Consider the following 23,176-nt stretch of genomic DNA (forward strand, 5'->3'; position numbering starts at 1 on the left):
TATATATATATATATATATATATAATTATTTTTATTTTTTTTACCACACCTATTGGCTTTTATCTTACCTTTACCCTCGGTGTTTCATCCACCCACTTGGGGGGAGGGTAGGATTCAAGTGATTTCATGAGTCCCGATTTTCTTTTGCTCCAGAATGAAAACGAGGAAAGTAAGAAAAAAGGACCGTTTCAAATACAGTCCAAACGCCAACCCAAACCACCAAAAAGATTAAAAAGCAAGAGTTTATTCGAGCGCATCTAAGATTTTCACATGCTTGCATGCGCAACAAAATGACCTTGACAGAGGCTGCAATGATGATTCTAGCCAGAAGATAGCGTCAGCAAGCCGAAGGTTTTTTAAGTTACACACACCATCTTTAATTATACTTAGGATTCTACTTTGTTATCAAAATAACAACATTGAATTCAATGTTTATAACTAAATAATAAATCGGATGCTAAATTTTGTTGAATGTTACCAATTGTTCATTTATTTAAAAAGCTACACGACTTGTTAAATTGCTTATACAAAATTACATCGATATAACTATTTACAGAAAACCGAGATGGGACCTCGCTACTTCGCGGTTCGACGTTCGCGGATTCAGAGCTTTTTTTGCGGGACCCTAGCACGGCGCGCCGTTCTCGTTTCCCGGTGTTGTGCCCAAATCTGACTCCCGTACAGAATCCTCCCCCCCTCGCGTGAACGCACATTCTGCTGCGCTTCCGACAAAAGCGATCGTATTCTATATAATACGCTTATTGAAACCATAAAGCGAGCAGATTAAATTAATTGGGCGATTGTAGTCGTAATGCGTTTATTTGAACAATAAAGCGCGATCATATTCTACAAAATGCGTTTGTTAACGCGGATGAAAAAGTCACAAACGTCACGTCTCCCGCTCGGGCCGCGATGGCTCTACATGGCGCTACACGGCCCTTGATGGGGGGAAAGGGGTAGGGGGACCTGTGGGGGTTGGGGGCGGTGAAGCGGAAGCCGCGTGGACCCAGCAGTGGCAGCCGTGGGCTACCAGTACACTCAGTACGGCCAGAGTAAGTCGAGAGCCTTCCCGGCTTAGCATGGTGCTCGTTGCGCACGTTAAAGCTCGTCTTTGCTGACGGGATCTCCAAGACTATTATGCATTACGGCGGTGAAGCGGAAGCCGCACCAAAACCGCGCGCCGGTGTTGTGCCCAAATCCGACTACAAAATCCTCGCCCCTCGCGTGAACGTGCATTATGCTGCGCTTCTGACAGGCCGTCGCGGTGTCGTGCGTAACGCTCCCGAAAGTACCCGCGCCGCGGGTTAGGGGCTTGCTCACGAATAATAAGGATAAGCGGTGCAGATAATGAGATGAGATTTTTTTTTTCTTTTTGAAGGGGCGTCGCTACTTCGCAGATTTTCACTTTTTGCGGGTGGTTTTGCTCCCCATTAAACGGGTCTAAAAATTAATAATTTAAAAAATAATAATAATAAATTTTAAAAATATATATATATTTTTTTGAAGGTGCGCCGCTACTTCGCGGATTTTCACTTATCGTGGGTGGTTTTGGTCTCAATTAACTGCGATATCCGAGGTCTTACTGTAATACATTGTGGACCAAAATGACCAAAAAAGACGGTACATTGCTCACATGTTCAAAGTGCACTAAAAGACCAAAGCTGATAAACATCATTCATCACTTGCACACAATTAAATAAAGTTTTACCTGCCTACAAGGGATAAACAAGTAAATACATTCAAAGGTCCCTTCTTTGTGGTAATTCCTTTCAAATAACTGATACATTTAAGTTTGTTTTTCTTTTCTTTTTACAATGATAAATTATGTTGGATTTAGATGGAAACCGTGCATCAAGCTAAGCACAGCTGCTCAGCGTTGGAAGTGACGTCCAGCTTCCGACAAGTGCGAGACATCTGGCTCCAGCTGGCCTGGCCAGACTCTGCGGGTGCGTTCATCTACATCACTCGCTTGACCGACGTAAGTACCTACAGTCCCTTAAATTCTTCGGGACCTTAAGGGTAATCCCAATTTTTAAAACATGTAAACAGTGTGAGATTTGGAAATCAGTTCACAAGGCTCTCAGTGACAGTGTAAGCAGTTCCAATTCATCCAAGCAGAAATGAGCAGTATGCAGTTGCTCTCTGTTTCAGAGCTCGCCACATATGTTGTGTTAATGTGATTCTCAATTTTGAAAGTGTTGTGTTCCTTCAATGAGGTCACAGCTCCGGAGGAAACAAGCCAGATGGGTAAACTTTGAGCAGTGTTTCCCAAAGTGTGGTACACGAACCCCCAGGGGGTGAAAAGGGTCACGATGTCTGTGACAGAGTAATGATAAAACATTTTTCTGATAAAAACAGCAAAAACATTTTTTGTCATTACTATTTTACATCTGATAAATTTTCTCAAAAAGAAGAATTACGGGTTCAAGACTATTGTGGCTTCAATCTTGACGCGAGGCTCGACAACAGAAAGGAACAACTCATGGAATTCATTCAGAACCTGTCAACAATTTTGGTGAGAGGGGTTTGAACTGTTGCCAAAACGTGCCAAATCAACCGTGGAATACCATGTTCCCTTCAAGTGTGAGGTGGGTTTTTCAACTCTAGTAGTAAAGACAAAAAAAACAAAATCTGCAAGCTAATCATAATTTGAGAATTGCCCTTTTCAGTGTTAAACTGCGTTTTGGTGTGTTGCGTAACAATTAAAAGCAAAAGCCACATCTGCCACTAAAATTGAGTATTTCTTTGTACCAGAATGGCATAGCTGTGTCCAGCACTGCATTATTGGCGAAAGTTGAGGATGGAGGTCCGAGAGCTTTTTGAAGATTTTACTAGGGCTCTAGCCCCAGGTTGACATTGGGAACCACTGATTTGGAGACCAAATTTCCCAAATCCCTTGCCGCGTGGAATATTTTGCCACATACTTATTAAATTGTTGGCTAGAATATTACACGTCCTGTGTCTAATTGAAAAAAAAATGTTTGGGAATACTTTTAAGGCCCGCTTACTGTTTGTTTTTCCACTACCACCTTTTGTTCCGGGGCTGTATGACTAATCTTAGCCTTGCTGGTCTTAGAACTTTTGCAACGAGGCTGTATACTACTCGGAGATGCTAACACGCAAGATTGAAAGGAACCAGCTGGGCCGAGACCACAAGAGCTGCATAGTTCAGGTAACGCCCTTAGCGCAACGCTTTGACGTGTCCGTTAAATGGCAGTGAGAGCCCCCAGAGCGTTGTCCCAGTAGGACACCAATGAAGCCAAGCGATGCCTGTCGGTCATTCACAGCGGCGCCCTGCCCTCTCTGTAGCCCCTGCTTCTTTTCCTTCGGCCTTCTCTCCACCTCGCCCTGTCTTTCTTTCTTCTCCTGCACTCCTGCTCCTTGCTTCCTGCTTAGCTGTGCGTGGCCCTGAACAACGTTGAACACGTGCGCATCTCCCTTGGTCACCTTCCCCGTGATTTGGATTGGCCGGGTGTGGAACGCGCCATGGAAGAGTCATGCGGCCCAGAAGGCAAGGAGCAAGTGTTTAAAGCCCTCAATGCGCAACTCTTCAACATGGACATGGACCTTCAGAGGGAGGCAAAGCGCCTTATTGCGCTACTTACAGACAAGGTGAAACTGATCTCATTCACACATTAGAAAAGATTTCCAAATCTTACTTAATTCACAGGCAATGGAATGTACTGCAAAGACAAAAGAGCCTTCTCGAGAGTTGTTCGCTGCAAGGACGATGCCCAACATGAAATTTAATAGTCCTGAATTACTCGAGTGGCATCTTATTCAATAGCGGCATCGTTGCGCCAAGGATGTTTAAAAAAATACAACCTTTCAGTTTTAATTACTCCAAAAAGCCATAGTCCTACACTGAAAAGTGCATAGTGAGTCTGTAATACGCTTTAGTGAGCAACATACAAACACACGCACGCACACAAATCAGGATTTATAAAGTAATTTGCATTCCAAACCCCCTACTCCCTCTTTTCCAACAGTGTGATTCACAACAAAAATGCAGTGATGTGAATACGTGATTAGTCTTCTGGCAGTCTAGACCTTTTGTTGAACATGATAAATGCATAATGAAGTACAAACTATGAAGTGTTTTTGCGTTTGATCATACATTTGTTCCAATGTTTTTGGCAGGTGTAAGAATCAAAGTCACAAAGTGGTACATTTACACCCACTCTTAACAATCATTAATTTTAAATCACTATTATTGGTAATGTATTTTAGATAATTATAAAATATTAAAAACAAAACAATTTGCCCAAATAAAAAAAAAACGTTTTTATTGTATTTTTATTTTATTAATGGAGGTTTTTCAGCTATTTTTTCCCCAATGCTATTCAATAGGCATCAATTATGTGTGTTCCATTCCACTTTAGATTGTATTGACCCAGGTTGTTCATGCCTAGATGGTGCCTGAGCTTCGGCGCTATATCCAGCACATCAGCTTGTCTCCTGACTCCATCAATAACGATGATGTAAGCCTTTAAGTCTTTTTGTGCTTTCCCTCACTTTTTCCACACTTGTGACCTGTGTTTATGTGTGTGTGTGTGTGTGCGTGTGTGTGTATACGTGTGTGTGTATACGTGTGTGTACGTGTGTGTCATGACCAGGCCGTGGCCCCCCTCATGAAGTACCTTCAGGAGACTGCGGTCATCTTGACGGACACACTGGTGAATGATAACCTCACCCGGTAAGTACTGCCTTGTGTCTTCTCCCTTCTTCTTGATAGTTTTATTATTCGATTGACAATGTCTCATTTGCATAACCACTGTTTGATGATTCCACCTTCGACTAAATATTTTTCCCCCGATGTGTGTTGTTTGTGTCTGCGGTCAATGTTTTGCAATGGTAGCGTTTAATCATTAAGACTGAATTATTATCCAAACCTGCCAATTGTAAGATACATTTTATGCATGTTCAGTTGAAATTTTAGTAGACACTCAAAACAAGGCGAGAAGACATCAATGAATTTTGAACTTGCAAGGAGGGGTGGGAGAAGGGCTTTAAGATAAGAAAATTCAATCCCTTCCGATAGCCCTCCCCTGACCCCCCTCATTTTTTTTTAATTTTTAAGGTTACAAAATAAAAGATCAGCCCTAAAGAGTGTGGAATTCAAAGAACAGTAACATCATTGGTGTATAGCGACATAGACTAAACAACAAACAGTGATTCCAAATAAGGAACTGGCATCCCAAGAAATCTCCTTTGCACTCGTCTAATTAGTGATGTGCTTCTCACGTCGCATCTGTGAAGCGTGTGCTGAGTAATTTAGATGAGTGGCTCATTAACCCTGAGTTTGAGAACCTGCAAAGTGGGTGTGCCACGTGATTGATTCAGGGAATGATTCGCTAGTTTTGAGCGCCGTTTCAAATAAAAACAGCAAATAAGCGCTATGTATTCCCCTTAACTTTACCTGCGTCCAAAAACATGTTCACTTGTTGCATAAGCACAAACATAGACAAAGTAACACAGAACAATTAATGTTAAAACACTCTTCAAATATACTACGCCATTTAATTGCATGCACCAAGCATGTTATATATTTTTCAGTCCACATGATGGATTCACTGCTTTTTGGAGTTTCATTTTGCCATCGCCTCATCCAATAGTAAAAAAAACATATTACTTCCCCCCTTTTTATTTAACAGAAACAAATAAATAAATCAAATCGTGGTATTGTAAGGCTTACTGGATGCCAGTAAGATCGAAAAGCTACAGCAGCACGATGAACCGAACTCATGTGTCAAGGTGAGATCCAATGGTCTTTGTTGGATAATGTGTGCCAGGATCAAGATCAGAAAGGACAAGTCACAGCAACCTAGCAGTTCAGCTTAAGTCTTCTATCTCATATCTGAGAGGCCTAATCTAACAACCCCCCTGTTTGAGTGGCCCTAAGGGTCAACCAATTAACTTGAGCCTTTGAATAAGATTGCCAGTCCCCCTGTTATGCAGGCCCAAAAGGCCAGCCCATTCCACCCAATCTCCATGCATGTAAAAGCCTTATATGTGTACGTGGTTCTCTACTTGGCCATTCTGCTTATACAAGTATAATACTGCTTAGCTATAGTCAAGTCAAGTCATGTTTATTTGTATATCCCTTAATCACAAGAAGTCTCAAAGGGCTGCACAGACTAGACTATTACTACACAATCCCCTGATCTTAAACCTACATAGAAGAAAGGAAAATCTCAAGATCAAGGGGCCGCATATGAGGTAATCCTCCTTCCAGGATCACCAGGCTGCTATGATGTTGCCAGGGAATCAACGAACAATACACAGACATCATCAACATAAAATATGCTATAGAATTTCAGTGTGTTTTAAACTTAGATTTAAACTGTTCCACTGAGGTTGCTAATCAAATCTCAGAGGGAAGAGCATTCCAGAGCACCGGGGCCTGAATGGGAAAACGCTTTCGAACCTGCAGATTTCTTCTTGGCTCTTGGGGAAACACGCAACGAGACTCAGATGGTCTGACGCCTTCAGGATCATTAGTGGACAAGTATTTTCTTAGCAAAGTCTCTGTGCAGGAAATAGGGGGAAATTAAATCTAAAAGATACCAGGGGGTAGGTCCATGCATCATTAACAAACGCATAAATCCTATCCCAGCATCAGAGTGGGAGAGTTTAGGGCAAATTTTTGCAATGTTGAAAACATGGAAAAAAGTTGTTTTTCACATATTCTTAACATGTAACAGGAAGGACAGATTAGGGTATGACTGGTCCGCCCCTTTTACAACTGGCCCCTCAAACGCCATACACCTCAGGGACCAATGGATGTCATGCAGCACCATGGAAACCCCTAAACAATTCCAGAATTCAACAGAATTCAATGCTCAATGACCTCACCTATTACACAAATGATGATAAAATTCTGCAAGCGTCTTAAGATTGTTGAGTTTGTGGTGTCTTACACAAATGCCGACTTGGAATGTCTTTACCTTGGCAATCAGGCCTTTTTGTTACGCTACAAGCACAATTTAAAGTGCTTTCTGTAATCTCTGGGGGTCCTACAAGCCATTGATAATTTTAAAATCATATCACTCATTAGGGTTCTGCAAAGCCTTTGGGAGCTGCTCGTCCGAATGATCCTGGATTCTGTCACAGAGAACCGCGGCGTTCAGGTGGAGTTTTACAACCGTTTCCAGTACACAGTTGAGGTGAGCACACATGTTTACATGGGCAGTTTTACCTGGAGATATTTAAGATCATTTGTGCAAACTAGTCTCTCAATTGTCCATATATCTGTGTGTTGGTAGACTTTATTGCACTTTTTCCAAGAAAATGGTCTGTCCCTTGAAGAAATCAAGAGTGGCGATTACAAGGTATTTAGACACATCTATTTTTGTTCTTATGGCAAACGTATAAAGCAGTGGTTCTCAACTGGTGGGCCATGATCCAAAAGTGGGTCGCGGACGCGTATTTAGTGGTTAGCGGGCTTTGCCCTGGCTAAATTGTGTTGAGGAAAAAAAGTAGCTGAGGGTCAATGACACTCCTTAACAGTAAACGGTGATAATGACCTGCAAATGCGACGTGACACCCGCCATTTTACAGCACAAAATAAGACTGGTCACGGTTGTTTACACTTGTCGAGCATGACCGAATGGAGAAACAGCAAAGAATGTATAAGATATGGATTTTTTTGTTTTGAAAACAAAGTCACTGAAGTGAAGCGTTTTGGATGTCATTAAAGGGACATTGTGTATTTGGGGCGGCAGTAGCTCAGGAGGTAGAGCGCTCGTCTTGGGATCAAGGGATCCCAGTTCGAATCCCGGCTCGTCCATGTTACATGTCGAAGTGTCCTTGGGTAAGACACTGAACCCCTAATACCCCCAATAAGCAGGTTAGCGCCTTACATGGCTGCACGGCCGCTATTGGGAAATGTGAAGCACATTATGAAGCACTTTGGGAAGTCATTGACTTGAAAAGCGCTATAGAAATGCAGATCATTTCATTTCATATTATTTATTGCCTCTTCATAATATTTGAATACAGACGCTCCCATACTTACAATCATTCGACTTACGCAAAACGGTAGATACGAACATTTTTTCCGGACATTGCTGTAAGTTAGATTTCGTATTGTGTGCACCTTTTTCCGAGTACAGGACAACATCCACCCCGAAAAAGAAATCCGGCTTCTAATTCCTAGTTCGTGTGCACCGTATCTCTAGCATGCTAATAACATTTTTATTGTTTAATATCTCCTGTATCCATTTGATATGGTTGGTGTAAAGTGTAAAGAAAAGGCGAGCCGTTTCTTTTGAAATGAAATTGGAATGAGGAAGCTTGATGCGGATGGATCGCTTTTTTTTTGTCCTTTTTTTACCACGGAGGAGGACACAGCGCATCTTCCAATAGTAAGTTAAACTCAACTTTATTTATCTTTACAGTCAACTCATGTTTATTTGTATTGCCCTTAATCACAAGGAGTCTCAAGGGGCTTCACAGACCACAGAATATCAACGCCTAATGTGTAGCTTTGTTTTTTAGTATTATGCTTTATCATTCAGCCTGGTTTTTAACGTTATAGAGCATATTATTTTATTAAACGATTGTTTTTCAGTTTCAAAATTATACAGGTTACCTATACAAGCCATAAACAAGCTGATATAAACCTCAAACATACATTCCATTCAAAATATAGCACTGAAGCAACTTACCAACAAATTCAACTTACTAACGATTGTCCGTAATCTCATTTGTAAATTGGGCAGCTTCTGTAATAAGCAAAAACATATGAAAGTATCATATAACCAAGAAATTTGTATTTATTTGACCTAACATGTGGCTCACGTACAGGGAGCTGGCATGATTGAAGTACCTCCAAAACCTTCTTTTTTTCTCTTTTAATTTTTCTTATTAATGTATTTTCCATTTTTCACCTTTTTTCTTTTCTTTTCTTCTTTCATAATTTTTTCCTTTACCTTTTTTCTTTTCTTATACTTTTCTTTTTTCTTTTTAATTGTCAGCCATATTGCTGCTAGGCATACCCCCAAAAAACTTTTGAAAGGGAACGGAATGAGAAGCAAAATGTTATGGTTCGGTCGCTTTGAGTCTCTGTATTTTGTATTCATCCTTGTGCTTTTCATTACTCATTTTCCGTTGCACACCACAACACAGCACCATCTAGTGGTCACATAACACAAATTGTCCCTTTGAAAATGAAGTTGATTGTTTTTGTTTTGCCAGTAATTTGCTCGTGTCTTTTAGGAATGTAAAGCTATTCTCCTATCTCTGGTTTAAACTGTACAATCGTATTTCATTCAAGAAGTGGATTTTTTTTTTTTTAATTTCACTTTTTTTAATTTTATTTGGGTGGCTGCTTGCAATTAGGGTGGGAAGGGTGTCTCTTCAAATCAGACCATTTGAGAACCACTGGTAGAAATGCATACGTATGCAATGACTTGCAATTAACATTGGAAGCCAAGCTGAAACGAGAACATAATTGCAACACAATATTCATTCTCGCAATCATGTCCTCCCCTTTCAAGACCCTAGAGGAAGAGCTGAAGATGAACAAGTGCTCCTCTTTCGAGTTGATCGAACGTTATTATCTGGAAAAGATCTCCCTGCAGGTGTGTTTTGCCTTCCCGGGAATCGATCTAGACCGCAGACTCAAACTTGTTCTTGTTGCAAGCTGTCAATTCTTGTGTCCATGTTACAAAATAGTTTCATATGTCATGGATGTTAGATGTGTTTGCCTGTGGTTATGGTGAATGTTTGTGTCTCAGAAAACTCTCAAACACACCCGTTTTGGTCGGATCAGCGTCAAGTGCTACTATGAAGCTTCCGAGCAGAGGCTGACCGTGGAGATCCTGCATGCCGCAGACATCATGGCACTGGACGCAAATGGTAAAAGTTGATTTCCATTTTCCTCTCCAACATTTTTTAAAGTAAATTCACAGAATCTTAACCAGCTTACCTTGTGGAAATAGCCAAAAGTTTTCCTCATTTTTGATCAAGAAAAGTGGTTGGAGGGCATATGTCAGTGGTCCCCAAATTATTTCTATTCTGACTTTTGTTCCGTGGAAGAATCCAGAAAAGTTATTTGATTTTGGCTTCCTGGAAAACTATGTTTGTTTCCATTAAGGCACTCCTGAAATTGTATTCCGTTACAAACTGACCCCGACCCCTCACCAAACAAGAGTAAAGTTTAGAGACACTCGGCATATGTGAAGAGTTTTGGGGATTTTTTCAATCCTGTTTGATGTTCTTCCTCTGCCATCTGAGGTTTTTCAATACCTTATAATGACATCCCACAAAAAAATATTATATTAATCAGTTCTTTCATGACCTCTGAAAATGTCAAGAAAAGCAGAATATAAGTAATCGTGAAGCAACCAGTCTGAGCAACAAAGAAGTGAACCTACAGTGCCTTGCAAAAGTGTTGTCCCTCCGCCAAGAACCTTTCGACATACTGCCATATCTCAGGCTTCAGACTTATAGATACAGGGTTCCTGCAGATCTTTGAAAAGTCTTAAAAGGCATTGAATTCCTCATTCTAGAAACAAGGCCTTAATTAGCATCAAAGTGTCTTTAATTCAAATTTCGAAAGTCATAAAAATGCGAACACATTAGTAGGATTTATTTCCGTTTGAACTAAAAAGGTTTGGTAACATTTATCAATTGTTTTTTTTTTAAATGATTCATTGATGTTCTTTCGTGTTATCATGTGACTACAATAACTACACTATCAAAATAGTAATGTGCTTTCAGTCGGGCTTTTCAGAGCAGACGTTGGTCTTAGGTTACCCACAACACAAAGTGTACATTTAATAGGAAGTGGCTGTCCAACAAATTATTTTTGTCGTGGCTAAAAGCTATGCCAGGTAAATGTGTACGAGGCACAATGCATTTTGTGCAAGGAATATTTCTGTTTTTTTAGTTCTGTGTGTTTTAATTATTAATTGACTGATGCATGGTTTTATATATTCTCGTTTAGATTATTGCAATGCCCTTCTCTCTGGACTTCCCAAAAAGAGTATTGCTAGCTTGCAGCTATGACAAAACCCGGCAGCACGAGGGCTTACGGGGATTGGGGGGAGGGATCCCATTACACCAGTTATTAAATCACTGCATTTGCTCCCTGTGCGTTGTAGGATTAATGTTAAGGTGCTTTTACTAGTTTTTAAATGTCTTGATGGTCTTGGGCCATCCTATCTGTCTGATTTGCTTTTATTATATCAGCCCTCGCAGTCCCTGAGGTCCTCTGGCAGCGGTCTGTTGACTGCTCCCAGGGTGAGGACCAAAACCAATGGTGAAGCAGCATTCAGCCACTTCGTTCCTTACCTATGGAAGAGTGTGCTGGAGGACATCAGGTCTGCAGGGACCCTTGCTATTTTAAAGAGGAGGATCAAGAACCACTTTTGTATAATGGCTTTTAATTGATCATTTAGTTTTGATCTCTTTAACTTTGAATATTTTACCAGATAATGCTTTACTTTTTTCATTTCATACTTAATTGTTTTGTTCTGCAGTTGTTTTAATTTTCTTATTTCTATTTTTATGTTTCAGTGGTTCCTCGTTTGAAGGTATCACGCTGGTAGGGTTTTTAACTTGCCCTAAGCTGGAGGAACCCTGAGATAAAAAAATAAAAGAAATTATTTTCTAAGAATCAACAACATTTGGAACATAATCATGAAAAGAAAATTCATCCAACGTTTTCTATTATTTTAAGAAATAAAAACTTGAAAAGTAGTTGTTGCAAAAACATTGCCCCCCCTTTGATTTATTACTTTGTTCAACCTTCTTTTGCTGCGATCACAGCCACACGTCTTTTGGGGTATGTCTCTATAAAGTTTGAACATCTTGAAACAAATATTTGACCATTTTTTTCTTACAAAACAGCCCGAGTACCTCAAGGTTTGATGGTGATTGTTTGCGCACGGCACTTTTAAGATTTTGCCGCAAATGCTCTCTCTATAAAATTGAGGCCTGTGTTTGGGCTTGGCCATTCTAACAACCTATTGTTAGTTTTAAACCATTCATTTTTAGATTTTGTTGGAAGGTGAACATGCGCCGCATTCTCAGGTCTCTGACAGACTCTTTTGCCAGAATCGCCATGTATTTAGCTCCATCCATCATTTCATCAACTATGACAATCTTCCCAGTCCATACTGAAAAAAGCAACGCCCTGAGCAAGATTCTGTCACCACCATGTTTGACAGTGGGGATGTGATGTCTAATGTTCCTCTTGTGCCAAATGTAATGTTTTGCACTAGGCCTAAAAATATTGGTCTTATCTGCACCTTGTTCCACATTTTATTTGTGTCCACAAATTGACTTCTTGCAAACGCCAAACAAGCCATTTTATACTATTCTTACAGAAAGGGCTTCCTTTTCAATAAAGGGTAGATAGTACAACTGGTAATTGTCTTATGCGCAAATTGTCCCACAACAGCTGTGTATGTCTGCGGGTCATCCAATTTGATCATGAGCCTCCCGGTTGCCTCTGTGATTATTTTTCTCCTTGTTTTGCCTAAAGGTCAAGTGGGACAGCCAGGTCTTGATAGGTCCATTTTATTAATATTCCTTGCACAGAGACTTAATGACAAAAAGTTGCACTGTGTTTGTTGTTGTTAGTCATTTACATCGACATTGGATTGTTCAAATATCATCATGGATCCCATGGAGTCGGTTAGCCAAGCTAAGAGAACAGGGTGCCAATATTTTTGCAACACCTACTTATCTTTTTTTTGTTGTAAATATAATATTAAATATTGAAATAATGTGGTTCCACTTCACAATTGTCTCACACACATTTTTTGATACTTGGAAAAGGGTTTCAGTTTTTTAGCATAAAAGATACATTTTGTAATATTTGGCCGTTAGATGGCACTGTATTGTCTCATGTGAATAAAAACCATAGCCAAATGAGCACAGCGCAGAGGCAAGATGCCAGACAAACATGGCAGCAATTCTAGGTATGGATTCCGCTATGTAAAAATACAAATTTCTCGACCTATGAATAATCATAAAAAATAACTTTGGTACGATAGTTCGTGTATTTTTGCCCGTTATTCTAATCAATGTTTTTATTGAATGAAGGTTTTTTGGGGGGCACTAAATAATTCACACTGTCCCTTTAAGTTCGAAGTCCAAAATGCGGCATTATGACAAAAAGTTGTTGGGGTACCAATGCTTTCGCTAGGCACTGTATATTTGAATATTTTTTTTTTAGAAAAGCAAGCGCAGATGGCTTTTTATAGTTTTGGTTTCACTCTGGAGTATACTCCAGGAGCGATTTGTGGGTTCAGAGCTTTGGAGGTGCTGAGCATCCAAATTGTCTTATCTCTCCTCTTTGATATCAACAACCACATACAACATATTTCAGTCATTAAAAATATTAACTCTTTTGATAATTAGACTACCTCCGTGTTCTCAAAGACAAGCTGTTTTATTTCCAGGAAGATAAGAATTCAGTATCATAAATTCAGTATCTCAGGGACGACGCTGTTTTGTTCACATTTTAGTTTCGTTTTATTTTATTGTATTTATATTTTTTGGCGTATTTCATCATACATTAGCCTATCCTGTCCTTCAATAAGGAAAAGAGAGGTTTGAAATTGCTATAATTTCTGGGGGCGCTTGGGTCAAATTTGGGAGTGCTTGAGCGTCCCCAAAAACGGGCTGGTTACACCCATGGTGTACTCTGCTTTCTTTGCATTTTCTCTTTTATCCAAATCTATCCAATGTCAGGTCTGAGCGACCCATTTGTCATCGTGGACCTGTGCCCGCATCATCTCTTCCCGCTGGCCAAGAGTCAGCGAACGCAAGTGAAGCTCAAGACGCTCCACCCTGTGTTCGACGAACTCTTCTACTTGTGAGTGCTTCTTCCTGTTCGTGTCATTTAAAGGTCACACCGGGTGGCTTATGTGCCTTACAACTGTTATTGCTACACCACTCTATTTTCATTTTACAAAGGTCGCCAACATCTTACCTTTCCCTTCGCAATGTATTACTTTTTTCGTCTGACAGGAGATATAGAGGATTTAACTCCTGAAGTAATTAGAGTTTGGTGTGTAAGATTTTTCGGTGCACCCAGACGCAAGGTGCTCGAAAAATATGATAATTGAGAACAAAACCATTAATAAAGCAACAAACAAATGGTCAATAAACAGCTTATATAACATCCACATCATGAAACAAAAACTAAACCTTTCAAACTAGGATGTCACTGGTGAAACAGTGCGGTGGTAAATTGGATGGTGAAAATGAATGTGGAAAATGATAATGACCTGACAATAGGCGTTGTCCAAAAAAGGCAACCATTTCATATCATGTCAGAACAGTAACAAAAAAAAAGCACATCTGAAAAAAAAATATGTTTCCATTTGTGGGGTTGTGGCACTCTCTGGTAGTTAGTTTAACATTCAGGGTTCGTACAGAAAATGCTTATATTTTACATTTTTCCTCCAGGGATTGATTGCGGGTTAAGTGCTTGTTATTATGTGTATATATATCTATATATATCTATATATATATAGATATAGCTATAGATATATTTATCTATATCTCATCTCATTATCCGTACCGCTTATCCTCATTGGGGTCGCGGGGGGGCTGGAGCCCATCCCAGCCATCTCCGGGCAATGGGCAGGGGACACCCTGAACTGGTTGCCAGCCAATTGCAGGGCACACAGGGACAGACAACTCATTTGCTCATTCACACCTAGGGACAATTTGGACCGGCCAATCCACCTGAAATGCATGTTTTTGGAATGTGGGAGGAAACCGGAGTGCCCGGAGGAAACCCACGCAAGCACGGGGAGAACATACAAACTCCGCACAGGAAGTCTGGAGCTGGATTTGAACCCACGACAGGTTCCCATGACATGAACTGTGCCGCACAAGCGCTAACCACTGCGCCGCCGTGCTGCCCCCATATATATATATATATATATATATATATATATATATATATATATATATATATATATATATATATATATATATATATATATATATATATATATATATATATATATATATATATATATATATATATATATCCCTGGTGGGAGGTGGCTAGAGTCAAGAACACATTTGCATTTGTGACTCTTTCTGGGAGATTGATACAGAGGATTCCCAGTGCCCTCACTCAACCCAACTGATGTGTTGGGAGTCATTAGGTGACCAAACCCCCCAATTCCAACCCCTAATGCCGAGCGCCAAGCAGGGAGGCAATGAGTACCAATGTTGTAAGTCTTAGGTATGACTCAGCCAAGGCTTGAACCAGCAACCAGCGCCCTACTCCCAAGGCCACTGGGCTAGGTTGAGTGCTTGTAAATACTTAAATTTGTTGCCATGTTTCTAAACAAGGCTACTTAAAGATGACACCGACACTGCTCTCTGGTGGCTTAGCCATTGCGTTTCTTCTCCCTTATGATTAACTGCGGCTGGTATTAGTTCGTACGGCATTGTCATGCGAAGCGTCATCGTTCCTTACAGGTCACGCCCAAGATGAGAGGTGCATGCTCCATCCAAACAGGGCTCTATGAATTTGTTATGGGCCACGCAAATAGTTAAGGTAGGGTTTCTCAGTGTTAAATTGTAATGGGAAGAGCTTCATGCAACTAAAAATGTAAGCTGCATATTACCGTCATTTTTACCCAACAACTATATGGGCAGAGATTTCGATCCACATTTTACTCAGGACTAGAAGTAATTTCTTAAAAAATGCATACATGAGATTAAAAATCGCGTATTTAAGTCGCCGATACCTGGGGCTCTGCAAAATAGATGATTCACACCGGATATTTTTCTTTAAGTGGTCCTGGAGAAAGCAGGAAATTGGCTTTGAAAGTGATTTTGAGTTAAAATAATAGTTTGGTAAGCATTTTCTATATCTAAATAATAACCTGGGTAAAAGTGAGTTCATGCTATGTCAATCCTCCAAGAAGGGAAAAAAAATCTGAGAGAGAAGCCCGACCTGCCCGACTTAATGATTGACATTTTAAGCCTGAACCTGGCCCCAATTTCGGGCCCGGGCGCAAGATCTTACCTCTAATCCGGGTATTTGTGCGTCGTTTAACGTTCGTCATTTTTTCATAACTTGCACAAACTACACTTGGAAAATAACCAAGAAATGGAAGAAAAGGGACATCATACACTGCCTGTCCTTGGCTAAGAGACACCGAAAAAAATCCTAACGAGATTTTTTTCTTACCAGCTTCAAAGGTAGAAAAGCACAATAGCACTCCTGATGGCAAAAACATTGTTGTACCCCCAGCCATTTAAAAAAAGTGAATTTCATCTCTGAAACAGATGAACCATTGAAAAGAGCAACACCTAGCTCTCAAGCCTTATATTCCTGACCCCTGAATCACTATTCTCATGTTTCAGCTGAAGACAGCATTGTAAACTGAGCTGATGGGAACACACGCTATGACATTTGACATGACATGAAACATCCCATTTATTTGTTACTAATGTTAGAAAATATCCAATACTGTTATGATGTCAATCATAAAGGTTTTTTTGTGTATGGTTCCATCATTACGATCCATGCGACACAGCCACGTGAGTCCCGAGCAGTACCGGCACCGATTCGCCTGCTTGGCCTTCACCGTGATGGACTACGACTGGTTGTCCACCAACGACTTTGCCGGTGAGGCCGTGGCCCCGCTCAGTGATTTCTGCTGGCCGGGAAGGCCCAACGCCACGCCGGCCGGCAAGAGTGTTCAACCCTTCATCCTCCACCTGTCTCGCAGCAAACCCAGCGGTACTAAAAACCAACTCTCTGATTTTAAAGAAGAAATCAAATTAAAACGATTCCGCACAATAATATATATTCTATGCAATGAAATGAAATGATCTGCATTTATATAGCACTAGTGCAGTGGTTCTTAACCTAGGTTGGTTCAAACCCTAGGGTTGTGTGAGTCGGTTTCTGGGATGCGGTGGAGCCTCCGCCGCAGAGGTTAATTCACACAAACTGACCACGTCTCTAATCAATAAGATGCCGTGCTTGGCCATATCTGTCAGGCCAATAAATGCTGTGAAGAATTAAGAGCATTCAGGAGTGACCCAGTCTGAATGTCATCGTAGTACGGCATGTAATTACTTTACTCATAAATAACCCATACTATGTTGCGCACAGAAAGAAAATGGTCGGCCAAATATCTACAATATGGAATCTTGCTGAGTTCAAGTTGAAGAGAGCTCGATTAGATGATTAGGCCACTGCGCCTGCGTGTTTATTAGTGCCCATTAACAAAATGATCCTCATTATATAGAGCAGGGGTGGCGAACACGTGGCTCTATGCGGCTCTTGGCCAATAAGAATGCGGCTCTTTGCCTCATCATATTTTCTATATACTGCGGCTCTTTGCCTTTTTTCATGTTTAGTTTTGTGAGTATGGAGGGTGGACACTTTCCTTGAAATCAACACAAGAACAATACTTGTTGTATTGTAAGGAGAGGAGTGTGTGGCTGAGCTGAGCTTTAATAGCTGGTTCTCTGAAAATAGTCGGAATTCCCATCTCTCCAAGTAATCGCCTTCTTTCGTATTGGCTCAGAAAATGTCAAATTCTTTGACAAACAACTTTTCTTTAAAGTAACGGAAATAGTTCCCTGGTGACTAGTTACTTTTACTATATACTGATTCAGTTACTTTTTGGAAGAAGTAGAGAGTAACGATAACTTATTCTTTTGTTTTAAAGTAGCAGGCCCAAAACTAGGTACTTACCTGAAAAGTACCTTTTATTATCATTAATATGTTGAAGCCACACGAAAAAGTGTGGATTTTACAGTATTCCCCCGTTTAGTTGCATAAAACCACTGTGAAATGTTGCGCTGGGATCATGGAATGTCCTTTTTCTTTCTGTGCTACAGAGAAGCCGATCATGCGAATGCTGGAAGCTCGGGTGGGTGACAGGGAGGCTCAGGAGTTTGTCCGCAGGCTAAAGGAGATTGAGAAATCCATGGAGGAGGAGTGAAATCACACAAAAGAAGAAGAAAAAGAAGAAAAGAACCGCTTCAATGCGTATCGATGTTCTCTGGCCACACGCCGCCTACTGTGCTCTTGTACTGGTACAATGTTTACAATTTTGGGGGTTTTGCTGTTGTTTTTTACAATATTCCAAGTGATTGTTCATTTAGTATCCGTACCAATATTACAAAGGAGGAGGGGGTCACTGTGCAACCCGAAGCCGTCTCTGTTGAACTATCGTAGGAGCAACGACATATGACTATTTTTTGTAACGTACTCTGTTGTATATTTGATAGAATCCCAAAGTATTTTGTGGAAGTAGCACTCAAGTCAACGTCTGAATCTTTACCTCACAAGTGTTTTTGGGTGGTCGTGGTACAAAACCTGGCTTGTATCACAGAGGGTATTCCATTTGGAGTTAGTGATGTCCTTGCTGCATTCACACAATCGGATGCTATGTCATTCACGCTCAATTAGAAACAACTATCATTGGAAGTGAACTGAATTTTGTGAGTATGGAAGTGATAATTAATGAATCCTTCATCGACATTCCATTAAGTAGACCACTTTAAAAGGGTTTTCAAGCAGGGGTCTCAAACTCAATCGACTTGAGGGCAACAACTGCAGCTGCATTTCTCTCTGCTTATCTCTCTTTTTCTCTTTATTTATCTTTCTCTCCGTCACTCTTTCTCGATTGGTCTCTCTCTATTACTCACTCTCTATTGCTGTCTCTCCCTCTCTTGTTCTTTGCTCTGTCTTTCTCACTTTCTTTCCGTCTTTTTATTCTCCGTCTCTCTGTTTCTTTCACACTTTGTCTTTTCTTTCTCTCATTCCTTCTCTCGCTATCTTTCTATCTTTTTTCTATCTTTTTATCCTCTTCTCCTTTCTCCTCCCTTTTTATATCTTTCTCTCCCCTTCTCTCTCTCTCTCTCTCTCTCTCTCTCTCTTCTTCTATCTTTTCTTTCCTTTGCTCTCTCCCCCTCTATCTTTCTTTATTTCTTTATTTTTATCCTCTCTCTCTCTCTGCCCTCTCTCATTTTCTTTCTTTTCTCTTCCCTCTTTTCTGCATATTTCCTTATGTCTTTCACTCTTTTTCTAGTTTTTATTTTCTTTCTCTCACTTTCTTTCTTTCTTTATTTCTCTCTTTCTCTGTATTTGTCTCTCTGTATTTGTGTCCCCCCTCTTTATTTTGCTTTCTGTTGAATCAACTTCCCATGAAAACCTTTTTACTAACACGTGGTCCTTGAGCTAAAACGAATTTAAAACCCCTGCTTTACAGACTTTTCAGTTGCAAAATGTTTTAAATCATCTCTCCTTTCGTGCAGTCCTTTCCATTTATTTTGCGTTTATTTTACCGTAAAGAATTTTTATTGTACTCATTTTTTCTGCATTGCAGTACTTCTTCACCTAAATTGTGCAAAAAATGCCAAATACAGAGGATGTCAATGACAACTAGATGCCTTTGAATTGATATTTTTTTTAAGGGAATAATTAATCAAATGACTGTTATCACGTGAGTAAAATACCACCAACTAATGTTTGAACAAAACAAGTAATGAGGATATGATCTTTTATGCTGTTCTAGTGAAATGGACAACTATATCGTCGAGTCGTTGTTTTTTACATTTCCTTCTAGTTTAAAATGTGAAGTATCCATTATTTATTTTTTTGTATTTCCTTTATAGACATATAAACTCAATTGTACACCTAAAAATCTTTTGGGGGGTGGGGGGTTCATTCTATTTATTTTTTTCAAATATATTTTATGTTTTTGTCCATTTAATAATATCAAGCACTCACAAAAGAATTGAGTAAGGCTGTATTTTTCATCTGCAGTGTGTTGAAACGATGATGATTCATTGCCTTGTGAATTTGATGCGAAAGGAATCAAACTTCGCCCTGAAAGGCAGCGTGGGCACGGAAGCGTAAATTAAGGGCCGGAAGGGAAATAAGTGCAGCTCATCAACTCATGTAGCGTTCGGATGACAAGAATGCTAAATGATTGTCGATCTCGTATTAGATTTGCAGACATTAATAGGTAGCTAAGTTGGTTATGAGTGTCACGTACTGTTGATAATATCAAATCCAAAAAATGTCGACGGAAATATGAGACTGAGCATGTTATCGAATATATCGATATCTTTCTCATCACTTCAGCTGGTCGGAATATAAAATAAGGTCATTGTTGTTGTTCTAGTACAGCCTGTGAGTCGGGTTACCTGCTATTTGTACAATTTCCTATAAAGTTTTCACAATCGCAAATCAAATCTTGCGTCAATACAATCTGCAATCAAAATAAAAGAATTTATTCGTGTAAAACGGCGATGTTGAGCATGTTCTCGTGAGAATGTATTTAGATTTCGTACAAAAGTGCTCTGAAATTTGTGGAGATATATATATTTGCTGTGAAGAATTTGTTGATGTGAAAAAGTGTTTTAAAGCCCTTATGATCTAATAGTAACAATGGAATCCCAAACCTCTTCAAATATGAGATGAAAATCGAAACTCATTTTCCGTAATGCATGAAAAAAACAGACAAACATATAAAAGAAAGATCGATAAGTATTAATCCACACATTGTTGCGGTTATGTGGAACTCTTAGCTCTCCAAAAGTAGGGGGATCACATTTTTTAGAGGCAAATGTTGGATCTGTGTTTTCATTCTTAACATAACATCAGACAGTCTTGAACCAATATTTGAAAGCAAATTAATCACATTTTGAAACATATTTTATTTACTCCAGGTTAAAATATGGAGTGGCAAAACCTTAATTTTGTAGTTTAGTAGACACTCAAAATAAGGAGAGAAAACATTGATGAATTTTAAACTTGCAAGGAGAGAAAGTGAAGACTGTAGAAAAAAAACCCTCACAAAGCCAAAAGGGTGTGAAAATCAAAGTACAGCAACAATATTAGCCAATACTGACAATAATAAAACAGTGAATAGGAGTCAAAATAATGAAAAACCAACTGTCATCCAGTGCAATCACCTTTACAGATGTCCAATATTAAACAATAAATTTGTCACAAAATAAAAAAACAAAAATTGCTTTATTCAAATCCACACTGGAAGAAAAATAGTGATCAACATTTTAAACAATTTTACTAAAAAAAAAAATTCCTATCAGTATACCGATGAAAATCAACCGGGTATTCACCGCCTACGAATCAGTGTGCCTTTGAGATTGCGTTCCCGTGGCAATTGATAAAAACAGCCACAAAACACAGCAGCATTTAAAAAAAAACGTTTGCCAAAACACCTGACTAGCCAAATAACAGGAAAACGGTAGCACGGAAACAAAACAAAAACATGCTCTGATGGTGTTGTAGATTGTTACCGTAGCTTCTTGTGTTGTGATATGTCAATTGTTTAATTTCCATTGGCGGTTTGAGGCGAGGGTCATTTATTCCTTTTGTTGGTCTGGCAAGGAAAAACATGTTGGCATTGTTTTTGTTTAGTTGTTTTTCATGCTGTTTTATTCTGCTACGCGCCAAGAAACAACGTGACGTGGCACTTGCCTGGTTCAAAGGCATCTTGTGGCTAAAGTACCTTCTTAATGTTGCAGTGAATTCTTTGTCCTTGAAAGTGTTGCTGGTTGTTAATATAATAGCAAGATCTGTCAATGGACTGGAAATAAAAAGTGTTTACATTTGATCTTGGCCTGTTCAATGAGAAGGAAGCATTTCAAGGTTTTTCTCGCCACCATTTCAGATTTTAATTTGCTAAAATTCGTTTCATCAGACCTTATTTGACTTTTTCGAGTGGCGTCGAATATCCATCCGTTCATTATCTGCATTGCTTATCCTAAGTAGGGTTGCGGTAGTGCTGGAGCCTATCCCAGCCACCTTCCAGCAGTGGGCAGGGGACACCCTGAACTGGTTGCCAGCCAGTCGCAGGGTACACAGACAGACAACTCACTCGCTCATTCGCACCTAGGGACAATTCGGACCGGCCAATTAACCTGACATGTATGTTTTTGGAATGTGGGAGGAAACTGGAGTTCCTGGAGGAAATCCACGCAGGCTAGCCTAGTAGCCGGCTAGCCTAGTAGCCGGCTAGCCTGTTGTCCCAGCTGGTTCAGCCACTGTTAGTTCTCTCATCTCTGTGTGCTATTATTGCCAGAACATTCAAACTCCACCTGGGGAGGCTGCGGTAGCTGTACTTGAACCCTCAACCTCCGCAACGTGGTGTGCGCGCTAACCGCCGTGCCGTCCTGGCGTCGGATGCAATGTTGACTGGTTTGGAGGCTTTCTTAGAAAGATAGTACTGGTTTCCATGGTGACTAGTAGCCGAAGAATCCCGATCTGACTGAAATACAGCATCTTCCTTATCTAGTCGCCGTTGTTTTTTAGTGAACAGTGTCCCCAGCGATAAGCCCGATCTTGCCATTGATGGGCAGCAGCGTGTGTGATACTATACTTAAACTAGATACTGAATCTTTATCCTTTAAAAAAATCAATATCGGTTTAAAAAATAAACAAAAATATTGTCCATAAACTACCATACAAAAATGCATTTTAGGTTGAAAAATGAGCATTTATTTGACACATTGTTAGATTTCACAGGGAGGGAGTACCCAAAAACCTCCGAAAGACAGGTCAAAAAAATAAGAATTAAAACCGTGCTTTTTAGTCACTTTGGTTCTTCGTAGATTGGATTCTTCAATGTGTTTCTTAGCACTTGAGCTCAGTTGCACTAAACCATACAGTGACATCTAGCGGTCAAATATCACACACTGTCCCTTTGGTCACCATGCTGTGCAGGTCAATTATTGTCATTTGTTTTGGTATTATTGGTATGTCCAGGTTTGGGTCATGTATGACACAATTTTTCTTCTTAACAATTACTTGGCTCTCAGAAGTGATAAAGGGCTTAAAAAAATCCAGCCCGACCCAGGGACCCGGTTATTAAAGCCCGACTCAACCCGAGCCTGACCAATTTCACTTGTTTGGCAGAACCGAGCTTGCAGCAAACCAAAATGTCACATTTTGTTTTTGAAACTCGGTTGGAGGAGAGGAAATTGATGATATCAGATTAAAGACTGCCTATCGAACGAAGTTAAACAAGATTGTATGAACATTTACATTTTGTATATTTCTGTTTTTGCAGAGATTACATAAACCGTCGATTTTCTATCGTTGACGGATTTTTATGTAAGACTCGATCGGAACGTCTTAATACCTTCCGTCATTTCGACAGGTTGCAAATGGAGCCATAAACCACAGCAGCCGTAC

At 40.0% G+C, this 23,176-nt stretch overlaps 1 protein-coding gene across 2 annotated transcripts in view; it reads left to right on the forward strand.

The window, feature by feature from the left end:
• baiap3 (BAI1 associated protein 3) overlaps positions 1 to 21,597 on the forward strand; it is a 45,611-nt gene extending 24,014 nt beyond the window's left edge. For both annotated transcript variants that reach the window (XM_088329894.1, XM_088329902.1), the window contains exons 22-33: positions 1,838 to 1,978; positions 3,077 to 3,172; positions 3,397 to 3,612; positions 4,413 to 4,481; positions 4,617 to 4,696; positions 7,058 to 7,166; positions 7,266 to 7,331; positions 9,501 to 9,584; positions 9,741 to 9,861; positions 13,708 to 13,831; positions 16,527 to 16,732; positions 17,845 to 21,597. In XM_088329894.1, the coding sequence (XP_088186020.1) occupies positions 1,838 to 1,978; positions 3,077 to 3,172; positions 3,397 to 3,612; positions 4,413 to 4,481; positions 4,617 to 4,696; positions 7,058 to 7,166; positions 7,266 to 7,331; positions 9,501 to 9,584; positions 9,741 to 9,861; positions 13,708 to 13,831; positions 16,527 to 16,732; positions 17,845 to 17,948 (1,416 nt within the window). In that variant the 3' untranslated portion in view covers positions 17,949 to 21,597. The remainder of the gene's footprint in view (positions 1 to 1,837; positions 1,979 to 3,076; positions 3,173 to 3,396; positions 3,613 to 4,412; positions 4,482 to 4,616; positions 4,697 to 7,057; positions 7,167 to 7,265; positions 7,332 to 9,500; positions 9,585 to 9,740; positions 9,862 to 13,707; positions 13,832 to 16,526; positions 16,733 to 17,844) is intronic.
• Positions 21,598 to 23,176: the final 1,579 nt, after the last annotated feature.

The sequence above is a fragment of the Urocampus carinirostris genome, chromosome 1 (assembly GCF_059441175.1).
Source record: "Urocampus carinirostris isolate Australia breed hairy pipefish chromosome 1, RoL_Ucar_1.0, whole genome shotgun sequence".
Classification (NCBI taxonomy): Eukaryota; Metazoa; Chordata; class Actinopteri; order Syngnathiformes; family Syngnathidae; genus Urocampus; species Urocampus carinirostris.